Here is a 12,149-nt window from a genome sequence, read left to right as displayed (position 1 = left end):
TGAAAATCAATAAAATATATATATTTTTTAAAAAAGATATAATAGCCCTGACCGGTTTGGCTCAGTGGATAGAGCGTCGGCCTACGGACTGAAGGGTCCCAGGTTCGATTCCGGTCAAGGGCATGTACCTCTGTTGCGGGCATATCCCCAGTGGGAGGTGTGCAGGAGCGATGTTTCTCTCTCATCGATGTTTCTAACTCTCTATCCCTCTCCCTTCCTCTCTGTAAACAATCAATAAAATATATTTTTAATAAAAAAAAAAAAGATATAATAATAGTAAGAAACCTGAGTATCCATAACAGAGAGTGGGCAGGGAAACTCATCAGTGCTCCCCTACATCTGCCCCAAAGCTAATCCTGTGAGGCTCCCGAAAAGCTAATGAAGCAGCCATTCTGCTAGGAAACAATTTCTAATCGTGAACAAAAGACTAGAAGCCACCTATTTATGCTATTGAACTCCAAAGGAATGAAGAGGCTTTGCTAGAAGATTTATTCAAGCTTCTTAGAGTTTGTAAACTGGAAACACGGCTGGGCAAAATGTACAAGTGTTTCAAAGGAGAAAGAAAAGCTAAGCCCGTGCCTTCGCCTGCCCCTGCCCCTGCCCCAGGCATGCTACCATTATCTTCCTCACTCCTAAGTTCCAAGGGCCCAGGACTCGCCTTCTAGGATTTACTGCTTTTGTGGGGAGCATTGTAGAACCCACCCAAGCCAATCGATGTGACTTCTGCTTCTGAAATAGACAGTATAATGCTACTAGGGGTTAACCTTCCATGGTTTTAACCCCTAGTGGTTAGACAGGGTGGTCCAATGAACCTTTCTCAGCTGGTTTAGAATCTCTTTGGGATCTTCCAGGGTAGACTCGTTATGCATTTACATGGTGCTCTTGCACCCTTCATTCTCATACTCACTCATTGAAACTACCCTGAATTAAGTGCGGTTCTGGAACACATCACCCAGTCTCTGCTCTGGAGAAGCTTCACGCATGTACACATGAGAGAGAGAGAGAGAGAGAGCGAGAGCGAGAGAGAGAGCGCGCGCCAGGCCTGATATCTCCAGACTGTGGGGGAAGGATGCGAGTGACTAGGTGCTGAGACATCCTCCGGGTGTCAATTCGGAGGAGGAGGAGGCAGCAGCAGCATCACTCTGAATAGTTATCCACTGTTGACTGTTGTCCATCACTTTATCCTCATTACAGAGGAAAGTTAAGTGCTTGTGGTTAGAATTTTGGATAAATCAGAGGCCGCTTTGTCTTAGAAGCACATAGATATAAATCAGTATTAAAGTCAGAGTTGCATATCTTGCCTGGGCCCTTTCTGAGACTATTGTAACCAGCAATGCCTTCTCCTTTTCTTGGCAGTAATCCAGTCTCTCATAGCACTGGTGAATGACCCCCAGCCTGAGCACCCACTTCGGGCTGACCTAGCTGAAGAATACTCTAAGGACCGTAAAAAATTCTGTAAGAATGCTGAAGAGTTTACAAAGAAATATGGGGAAAAGCGACCTGTGGACTAAAATCTGCCATGATTGATTCCAGCAAGTGTGAGCAGAGACCCCGAGCAGTGCATTCAGACACCCCGCAAAGCAGGACTCTGTGGAAAATTGACACGGGCCACCACCTGGCGTTTGCTTGTGGCAGTTACTAACTTTCTACAGTTTTCTTAATCAAAAGTGGTCTTAGGTAACCTGTAAAGAAAGGATTAAAAATTTAAGATGTTCTAGTTCTGCTTTCTTTGTTTTAAAAATCACTGCTTCAGTCTACTCTAAAAAGAATGGTGTTTCTTTTCTTGTCCAAATTTATCCAAAATCTTCAATTTACATTTAGACCTTAAGGTTTAAAATAAAAGGTTGTGGTTTCCTTTCTTCCCATGCCCTTTCCACGCCACTCTCTTGCATTCAGTTTCTTTTTCATTCTTTCACTTTCCCAGAACCAGGCCCCAGCTTCTCCACAAAGGAGAAGAGGCAGCTCTGTCCGGTCTGGTGGCTTCTCTTCTCCCATGTTGCAGTGCGTGTGGGAGTTCATTCAAGTTCTCCTGATTCCAATTTATAACATACTTAAAAAAAAATTTTTTTTAAACAAGCAAACCACCCCCCCCAAAAAAATAAAAAAATAAAAAACTATGAAAAGGAGGCCCACCTCTTATGTAAAAATCTTGCCAATGTTACCACAATAATACTGATTAAATGGCAACCCTGATTTCTGTGTGTGTGACTGAACACTAGCCTGGCCCGGCCTGCTTGGGAGGACCCTGCAATATCAGGTCTGTGGCCACCCAGGGAGGGCCTGCCAGCCAGAGGACACTGCACTTGTGTGAGGAATTTCTCATCAGAGAGGCTCCTGAGATCAAAGGTTTACGCTCCTCCCTGCAGCCATTTTAGAAGATGTGCTGTCCGTTACAGACAACGCTAAAGCCAGAATGTCCATTTGAAATTCCACGCTCACCAGTCAGCAAGCTCCATCCGAATGTGCCACGGAGCCCGATCTCCACCTCCTCAGTGCAGCAGCCCCACCTCAGCCCTCCTTCAGCACAGTTTGACCCTTTGCAGGGTTGGAATTGGCAGGACTCAGCTACAGCCAGAACCAGTCTGGGGTCACTGATGCCCTGCTGGCCTCTTCTTTGAAGCAGCCGGCCAGGCCAGCCCAGGAACAAGACGGCCTTCCCTTCCTCTGGACTCACAGCCTGTGCAGAGTCAAGCTCCGCTTGAAGCTCACTGAGTAATATCCTCTACATGTGTTTTATATTGTTTTGACTGCCTTTTTTTGTAGAAATAAAAATTGACCTTAGAATTTATCCTCAGATGAACTTGTAAGGATTTGAATGTTAATGTCTTTTTCAAAGCAAGTGGGACTGTCCCTGAAATAGTAGAGAAAACATGTCACTGACACCCAGACGAAGCTGGTGGTCCAAATGCCATGCGTCACCAACTCCGCTTCGGCCACTGGCAGCTTCCCTTCCTGGCTCTCTGGGGTATTAGATTCTGTGGAGGAATGACTTAAAGAAACTTTGCTCATTTTAGTTTTAAAACTTGAGATCCTTCCAGGGCTGTGACCTCTAAGACAGCCTGGTTTTACTGCCCAGAACCGGGAGTGATGTGCAGGCTAATGTCATTGAGTTGTCCAGGCGCTTGGTCCCTGCAGTGTGTCACTGATTCCGCTGCTTTAGTCCAAGATATTCAAGGGGCAGGCTCTGGAGACTCCTGCCTGCTCAGGGGAGCTGGGCCAGCATTTGCACATCTGTCTCTTGGCAGAAAGGTGATGATGGACTTTATTTCACTGACCCACAGATTTGTAATAAAATGCCAAATTCTGTCAGAAGCTATCCAAGTAAGCCACCATCGTTGCTTCTCTGAATCCAAAATTAATTGCCATTCTTGGAAACCATCCCGTTGCTTCGTGTTTCTACCAGCATAGTTCTGCCTGCCTGTCGTCCTTCACTTCTCTGTTCACCACAGGAGGTCCCTTTTGTCAATGCCGGCAGCACCTCAGGGGACTCTTAGCCCTGGCATTGCACCCCATGGTTTGTCCAGTCAGGAGGCCTGGCCCTGGGAAAGTGAGGCCAGGAGTGACCCTTCCCTCACACCTGGGTGGCTTGCTCTATCCAGCCTGCAGCAGTTCCAGGTGGTGGGTGAGCCCTCAGAGCAGGCTTTGAGCACGCTGGTGCCCTGGCAGCTCTGAAATCAAACCAGCTGGGTTCTCTGGGGGAGGGGAGAGCTGTCACCCACTGATGCAAGCCCACTCAGGAATTCACACCCGCCTGAACTGAACCAAAGTGGGCCAGGTCCTCCACCCTCCTCCCTGCCCCTGCCCACCATGGCAGAGAATAGGCTTTCTAAAGATGCTGCAATCCCGTTCTGCTGCCCTTAATAAAAATGTTCTCCAACACTGGTTTAGTTGTGTGGGTTTCTTCCTTACTGTGGTGGGCCTGCACTCAGAGGTGTGGGAGGGGTGGCTGGTGCCCAGGTCCTAGGGCCTCTGTGGTCTCCTGCAGCTTTTGCCTGCTCCTATCTTCCCATGACCCAGCCTCCAAAAGGGGCACAGAAGAAGCCGAAGAGTCCACATTATTGGGTCTCCCTTGGCTGTCTGGGAAGCAGACAGCACCGCTATTTATTATATGTATAACTTCAGTCCGATCTTCCCCTAAAGAGTGATACCCACATTCAGCAGAAAAGCAAACTGGCTATCTTTTTATTTTTTTAATTGATTTCAGAGAGGAAGGGAGCAGGAGAGAGAGATAGAAACATCAATGATGAGAGAATCATTGATCGGCTGCCTCCTGCACACGCCGCACTGGGGATCGAGCCCACAACCCAAGCATGTGCCCTTAACTGGAATTGAACCTGGGACCCCTCAATCCACAGGCCAATGCTCTTATCTACTGAGCCAAACCAGCCAGGGCCAAACTGGCTATCTTTTGTTGTTGTTAATCCTCACCCAAGGATCTTCCCCCCTTCCCCCTCCCCACCACCACTTTTAGAGTGGAAGGGAGGGGGAGAGACAGAAAAACATTGATGTGAGAGAGACACATCAGTTGATTGCCTCCTCCCTAACCAGGGCCAGGGATCGAGCCTGCAACTGAGGTACGTGTCCTTGACCAGAATCAAACCCAGGACCCTTCAGTCCCAGGGCCCATGCTCTAGATGCTGAGCCAAGCCTGCTAGAGCGATCAAACTGGCTATCTTGATCGAGGTCATGGAATTAATGAGGATGTTCCTGAGGGGGTCCTTAGATCATTTCCTTGAGGAGTTACGCCCAGAAACCTCCCTCTGAGTCTCCAGGACAGTGGGCAGCTGGGCCATTGATTCAGCCCAGGGCCCTAACCATTTATTTATGTTAATCCTCACCTGGGGATATTTTTTCCATTGATTTTAAAATGTTTTTATTGCTTTCAGAGAGAGAGAGGAACATCAATGATGAGAAAATTGTTGACCGGCTGCCTCTTACACGCCCCACACTGGAGATCAAGCCCACAACCCGGGCATGTGCCCTGACTCAGAATCAAACTGAGTCAAACTGGGACCTCCTAGTTCATAGGTCGATGCTCAAGCACTGAGCCGTGCCAGCCAGGCTCCATTGATTTTTAGCGGAAGGAGGAGAGAGAGAGAAACATCAATGTGAGAGAGACCATCAATTGGTTGCCTCCCACATGCACACTGACCAGTGCCTTGACCAGAATGGAACTCACAACCCTTCAGTCTGAGGGCCAGTGCTCTAACCACTGAACAAGCCAGCTAGGGCTTATTTTTGTAATTTGATGTTTTTAGAGAAGAAGCGAGAGAGAAAGAGAAACATTGATTTGTTATTCCACTTATTTGTGGACATATTGTTTCTTGTATGTGCCCTGCCCGGGGATCAAACCCACAACCTTGGCACATTGGGACGATGCTCTACCCAGCCAGGACATCTGACACTTTTCTATCAGCCTAGTTCCTTGCCAGTGATTTTGAGACCAGGCCTCCATATTTCTGGGAGGGAACATTTTACCTGGGATTGATTTTACCAGGAAGCAAGAAGTAGTCCTTTCCTTTGATCATCGGCTGGGGTTCTCTGCCATGTCCCAGCACTTTATTCCCTTTGAAGCTCAGGACAACCTCATGGGCACCATTATCCCAATTTTTACAGAGGAAGAGACTAAGCTCCCGTGACAGCCAAGGGCACATGGCCTGTGTTTTTATACAGTCTAGCTCCACTACTGGTCCCTTTGAGCCCAGACACAGCCACAGTTCCACCTTCCCCAAAGCCAGAGGCCTGCAAGACCCTCTCACTTCCTGAACCCTGGAGTTACCATTTTCTTGCCTTCCTTCATTGTTGTTTTTTAAAAATTGATTTTAGAGGAAAGGAGAGGGTAAGAGAGAAAAACATTGGTGAGTGAAACATGAATCAGTTGCCTCCCGAATGCATCCAGACCTGGGATCGAACCTGAAACCTGGGTATGTGCCCTGACCAGGAATCAAACCCAAGACCTTATGGTGCACAGGATGACACTCCAACCAAGTCACACTGGCCAGGCTGTTCAGTTCAAAATACGGGCCTCCTTAATCACTCCTGTGCCCACCGCAGCCTGACTTGTCACCCTCTAGCTCCAAGGTTCCTCTGGCAAGGGCCTCAGGACTTCCTCAAGGCCGAGTCCATAGGCTGGTGGCCTCAACGTTGCTCGTTACTTGGCAGCACCTCCGTGCCCCACCCTGCAGGGCAGCCACCTGACCCAGTAGAAGGCAAAGTCTGAGTTGGTCTGAGTTCTCCTGCCCCAGGACAGAATTGGCTTCTCTCCTTGCTTCCCTCATGCAACGTGGAGGAATGTCATCAGCCTGAGGCCTGGAGCATAGTGCCTGGGCCAAGCAGTACTTGTTAATGGCTAATCTGGGGGATTAGAAGTGTTTTTTGGGAAACATTTTTTTAAAGTAATCTCTTTAGTCTTTTTTTTAATTGTTTTCAGAGAGGAAGGGATAGAGAGATAGAAACATCAATGAGAGAGAATCATTGGTCAGCTGCCTCCTGCACGCCCTCCACTGGGGATCGAGCCCACAACCTGGGCATGTGCCCTGACCAGGAATCGAACCATGATCTGGTTCAAAGGTCACACTCAACCACTGAGCTACACGAGCTGGGCGAAAACATTTTTATTGATTTCAGAGAGAGGAAGGGAGAAGAGAGGGAGATAGAAACATTAATGATGAGAAAGAATTCTTTTTTTAAAAAAAATTTTTTTCCCAAATAGATTTTTATTGATTTCAGAGAGGGAGAAAGAGAAATATCAATGATGAGAGAATCATTGATCGGCTGCCTCCTGAATCGAGAGGGGATCGAGCCCACAACCGGCGCATGTGGCTGACCTGGAATAGAATTGTGACCTCCTGGTTCATAGTTTGATGCTCAACCACTGAGCCACCCTGGTCGGGCAGGTGACTTCTTTTTCAATAAAAATTGATATATATATAATATACCTCCTAAAAAGTATCCAGGTGAGACATTCTTCTCTCACACCTCCCAGAAGAAAACAAAAGCTAAGCATGAACAAAATGAGAGTGGAACTTGTTTTATATGTCTTTTCTGGAATAGTGACCGGGTTTGGGCCCTAGAGTTGCCTTTGTCTGCCCCTGTGTCTGTAAAGGTTTTCTGGGCACAGTTTATAAATCATTCAAAGTTTACAAGACACATTATTTTATTAATATAGTGATCTCTCCCCCACTACACCTAAACAAAGACGATGTTTACGTAGAAATGTGAAGAGCACAAAATGTTTGGCAGGCCCCATGCCAAGTATCACAGGCTGACCCACCTGCAGCCAAGAGGGCTTGCCAAAGCTCTGGCTGTCACTCTGAGGCAAAGAGGATCTGGGCAAAGAGGTGGCATCGTTCTGCCCAGGGAAGTCACAGGACCCCCTCTAGGGTCTGGCTGTGGGCTGTGCCAAAGCTCAACGCTTGCCATGTTCCTGAGCACTAAGGCCTTAGTCCTTGGCTGTCAGGGTCACGGTTGGGAGGACTCCAGGAAGGTTTCTAGAGTGGCTTCACCAGGTCTCTTGGACTCTAGGTCATGGAGGGCACAGAGCTGCACGCCATCCTGGGCAAGCCGGGCCTGCAGTGTCGGCTCTGTGAGGACACGCAGCTCATGCAGCCGTTCCCAAGAGCAGGAAAAGGCGTCAGGACCCTCACCGCAGCCTCCAGCAGGAGGCACACTGGGGTAGCCTGGGTGGGCCATCAGCTCCGCTGTCAGGGAGTGACCTGTGGGTGTACCTTCCAGGGCCCGAGCCAGTGCTCCTGACACACGATGAGCAGACATGTGCCGGCCACAGGTGCTCAGACCTACGAAGGCATCCGTCCACCTGTGGATACCCAGGCATCAGAGCAGGGACGGGCAGGACAGTGATGGGCAGGGCTAGGCCAAGGGCAGATGAGAAACGTACTCAGCTGGCCAATTGAACAGCCAGCTGGACCCACTGGGACCTGAGCCAGGTAGGGAACATGGCACAGCGATTGGGGCGGGCTCACCTTAGGCCACTGCGGGAGAAGGGGCCCACAGCAGCCCGGGCATCACGCTCCACTGCACACGCGAAGGCGCGCGCAGGGGCCTCCAGCCAAGTACAGTCGCCCAATCCTCGCTCCAGCGGCAGACGTGTGAAGCGCACCCCATGGGCCTGCAGCGCCTCTGCGAACACCTGGCACACGCCTGCGGGCGGGGCGCTGTCAGGGAGGAGCACCTCTCACCGCACCTGGGCACACCACCCTCTGCCTGGGACCACCAACCTGGGAGCACGTGCACATGCTGGTGCCCGTCCACGTGAGTGGGTTTCCTGCCCAGTAATTCCTGGAAGCGACTCAGCTGGGCCTCCAGCTCTTCCCGCACCTGGAAGGAGAGGACTATGGCACCTTAAACGTCCGGGAGCAGCTACCGAAGAGAACCTCGCGCCCCTCCCTCCCCCCAACCCCTACCCGCAACCCCTACCCCCATGCCTCCGTGTGACTGCTCCAGAGTTGGAACCAGGGAAGCATCCAGAGCCCACTCCCGTTCCCGCCCCTGATGGCGTCATGGTACCCCTCTGGGAGGAGCCTTGGGGGCTGTCCTCCTCCTGCAGCCGCACTTCCGCACCTGGGACAAAGCTACATCTTTGGCTGCCACCGCCTCCCGGAATCCCATCTTGCCCAGGAAGAAGCCTTCGGGGCTGAGCAGCGACGAGGCTCCGTGGCGGGCCGGGCCCACGGGGCGGCCCTCGGACAGGTTGGCGTGGAGTCCCGTGGGAATTTGGTGCCTGAGGGTGGAACGCGAGCCGGAGCACAGGCGGCCACCGAGCGGTGCCGCCCAAATCCCATTCTGATTCTGGGGGTCACTCCTCACCTGCGGGCCAGTTCCGCAGCGCTCTCCGCCGTCGCGCCGTTGACCAGCAGGGACACGCTGGTCACAGCTCCGGCCAGGAAGGCCTCTACGATGCCCTCATCCCGCCGCGGGCAGTAACCAAAGTCGTCCGCAGTCACCACCAGCCGCACGCGCGGCCAAGCCATCTTCCAGCCTGAACGTGCGGCTGGGGACCTGACCGGAGGGAACTGTACAGTCCAGGCTCCGCCCTTGAACGCAGCCCTAGGCCCCTCCCCGACGCCCACACCCGGACGCGTCCGCACTTCGCCTTTGTTCTTGCCACCTAGTGGTCCCGCCGTAGCCCTGCAACGACCTCCCCCTCCAAGTGGGCTCCAAACCAAGCAGATTTATTGCAACGCGACACTTTCAGTGACTGCAAAAATAACATTTAATATGAAAAATGCAGGAGAGAAAGCCTGAAGAAGGAAATCGCTTCCCCTTCCCAGAGATTACCACGGTCAATTTTCTGGGTAGAGTGTCCTTCCAGAATTTTCGCTAAGCAAATAGACACACCTAATTCCTCTTCTCTCCCACCCCAAGTTTTGAGAAATAATGATCAAATCAATGTTATCTCATTTTTGTAATGTTTCATTTTTTTAAAAAAAATGTTTTTATTGATTTCAGAGAGAGGAAAGCGATAGAAAATCAATTATGAGAATCATCGATCAGCAGCCTCCTGCTCGCCTCCTACTTGGGGATTGAGCCCGCAACTCAGGCATGTGCCCTGACCCGGAATGGAATGGTGACCTCCAGGTTCATAGGTCGAGGCTCAACCACTGAGCCACACCCTTCAGGCTGTAATGTTTCATTTTTTATAGTGACTATGAACTTTTTCATGTTTTTATTAGCTCTTTATCTTCTTTTTCAAACTGCCTGTTTGTCTTTTACTGATTTTTTTTAAGGAGTGGCTTTTGTGTGTGTGTGATTTGTAAAAGCTCTAAACAATAAAATGAAAGAAAACATGTAATACCAATGGTTTCATGTGAGAAAGTTAGCCCCTACTTCCATCTCTTGAGCTCTGTGCCAGACTAATTTTTACATTCATAGCCTCCTCTTTTTCTTTGTGGTCCAGAGAAGCTTTCCTTACCCATGACTATACAAATAATCACATGGTTGATAACCAGGGTTTTCATTATGATGTCTTGATTTTCCCAATGGAAGTGCAGCATTTGTGTTCAGCCTATGACATTGATAATGTCATTTCTATTTACCAATCTGTTTTATAGATGAAGAAACTGAGGTTCAGAGAAGGTTAGTTTCTTCCCAAAGTGACACAGCCAGGAGTGGTGGAGCTGAGCCTGCATCTACATCTACTCTGGTCCTTTAGGCCCTGGCTGCCCCTAGTTCAGGGGCAGAGAGGAAAGAGCTGAGCTAGAGAATAACAAATGATACCAATTTCTGTGAGGGCAGTGTAAGAATTGGAGGCCTCAAGAGCTCACTGAGCTCTTGGCATAAGGACTGACTATTGTGTTCAAACGTGATTATTAAATCATCAGACCTTGCCCTAGCCAGTATTGCTCAGTTGGTTGAGCATTTTCCTGAGCACGGAGAGGTCCCAGTTTGATTCTGGTATGGGCACACGCCTGAGTTGTGGGCTCAATCCTCAGTAGGGGGTATGCAGGAGGCAGCCAATTGATGTTTCTCTCTCACTCCACTTCCCTGTAAAGTCAATAAAAACATACTGTACTTTATTAAAAAAAAAATCATCAGACCTCAATCAACCAGCCTTCTCCACTAGGAAGCTGATCCTGGAAAGGCCAAAGGTCCTGAGTGTCTAAAGCAGTGGTTCTCAACCTTTCTAATGCCGCGACCCTTTAATACAGTTCCTCATGTTGTGGTGACCCCCAACCATAAAATTATTTTCATTGCTACTTCATAACTGTAATTTTGCTACTGTTATGAATCGTAATGTAAATATCTGTGTTTTTCAATGGTCTTAGGCTCTACAGCAGTGGTTCTCAACCTGTGTGTCGTGACCCACAGGTTGAGAACCGCTAGCAGGGTCGCCTAATACCATCGGAAAACACAGATATTTACATTATGATTCATTAACAGTAGCAAAATTACAATTATGAAGTAGCAACGAAAATAATTTTATGGTTGGGGGTCACCACAACATGAGGAACTGTATTAAAGGGTCGCGGAATTAGAAAGGTTGAGAACCACTGGTCTAAAGACTAGAAGAAGGCCCTAACTGGTTTGGCTCAGCGTCGGCCTGCAGACTGAAGGGTCCCAGGTTTGATTCCGTTCAAGGGCATGTACCTTGGTTGCGGGCACATCCCCAGTAGGAGGTGTGCAGGAGGCAGCTGATCGATGTTTCTCTCTCATTGATGTTTCTAACTCTATATCTCTCCCTTCCTCTCTGTAAAAAATCAGTAAAATAGCCGAAACCGGTTTGGCTCAGTGGATAGAGCGTCAGCCTGCGGACTGAAAGGTCCCAGGTTCGATTCCGGTCAAGGGCATGTACCTTGGTTGTGGGCACGTCCCCAGTAGGGGGTGTGCAGGAGGCAGCTGATCGATGTTTCTCTCTCATCGATGTTTCTAACTCTCTATCCCTCTCCCTTCCTCTCTGTAAAAAATCAATATATTAAAAAAAAAAAAAAGTACCTGTGCCCAGGTCCCATCCCAGACTAATTCATTAGAATTTCTGAAAAGTAAGGCACAGAAACCAGTACTTAAAAAAAAAAAAAAAATCAGTAAAATATATTTAAAAAAATAAAGACAAGAAGAAGGAAATTGAAATTCACTGAGCATCTATTCTAATACTACTAGTGGTACTAGAAATATTAGAAATTAGGGATGAGCACCTCAGTCCCTAACTCCAAGGAGTGCCATCTGGTAAACAAAGTGTGGCAGAATCTGGAATGGGGTTTGCCATCACTCTGTTGGAGAAGGAAAGGTGAGCCTTTTGGGAAGGCTTCTCTGAGAGGTGACACCTGGGAGGGGGACTGCATAAGGAGCAGTTTATCAGGTAGAGGGGGAGAGGAGGTAAAGATATATGGGGATCTTATGGGGTGCCAGGTGTGTTGTATGAAAATTTAATCTCCATGTTCCCTGTGGAAGGACATTCAATTCCCTTTATAGAGGAGGAGCAGAGATCAGAGAGGCTGAGTCTACAGGCAGGAAACGACAGCTAGGAATGGAAGCTAGATCTGTGACTTAGAGCAGGGACTCTTTCCACTGCGCTCAGGGAGACTGCAGAAGGGAGAGGGCTCAAGACAGACCTTGGGGTTGTTCACAGTGGGCGAGGGGAGGATACTGGAAAGAAGAGCCGGAGGCCCAGGGCGACGCAGGGACCAGATAGG

General features: G+C 49.1%; 3 protein-coding genes across 5 annotated transcripts in view; 1 reads left to right on the top strand and 2 right to left on the bottom strand.

Annotated features, from left to right (window-relative positions):
* Positions 1-3,879, top strand: part of UBE2L3 (ubiquitin conjugating enzyme E2 L3) — a 38,127-nt gene extending 34,248 nt beyond the window's left edge. For both annotated transcript variants that reach the window (XM_080649582.1, XM_080649583.1), the window contains exon 4: positions 1,357-3,879. In XM_080649582.1, coding sequence (XP_080505708.1) covers positions 1,357-1,511 — 155 coding nt within the window. In that variant the 3' untranslated portion in view covers positions 1,512-3,879. The remainder of the gene's footprint in view (positions 1-1,356) is intronic.
* LOC308238408 (coiled-coil domain-containing protein 74B-like) overlaps positions 1-12,149 on the bottom strand; it is a 508,084-nt gene that overhangs the window by 389,439 nt on the left and 106,496 nt on the right. The gene's annotated exons all lie outside the window — the stretch shown is intronic.
* YDJC (YdjC chitooligosaccharide deacetylase homolog) lies at positions 6,600-9,110 on the bottom strand. Of its 2 annotated transcripts, none has more exons than XM_080649580.1 (5): positions 8,827-9,110; positions 8,581-8,740; positions 8,238-8,337; positions 7,983-8,160; positions 6,600-6,827 (listed from the first exon to the last, which is right to left on the bottom strand). In XM_080649580.1, the coding sequence occupies exons 1-5, from the start codon at positions 8,988-8,990 to the stop codon at positions 6,764-6,766; spliced, it is 666 nt and encodes a 221-aa protein (XP_080505706.1). In that variant the 5' UTR covers positions 8,991-9,110; the 3' UTR covers positions 6,600-6,763. The 2 variants fall into 2 exon arrangements, with proteins under 2 accessions (XP_080505706.1, XP_080505705.1); XM_080649579.1 differs by having other exon boundaries at positions 6,600-7,816; positions 8,827-9,079.

This window comes from Plecotus auritus (genome assembly GCF_963455305.1).
Source record: "Plecotus auritus genome assembly, chromosome: 13".
NCBI lineage: Eukaryota > Metazoa > Chordata > Mammalia > Chiroptera > Vespertilionidae > Plecotus > Plecotus auritus.
Note: the sequence above shows the minus strand (reverse complement) of the source record. Positions and strands in the feature narration are given on the sequence as shown.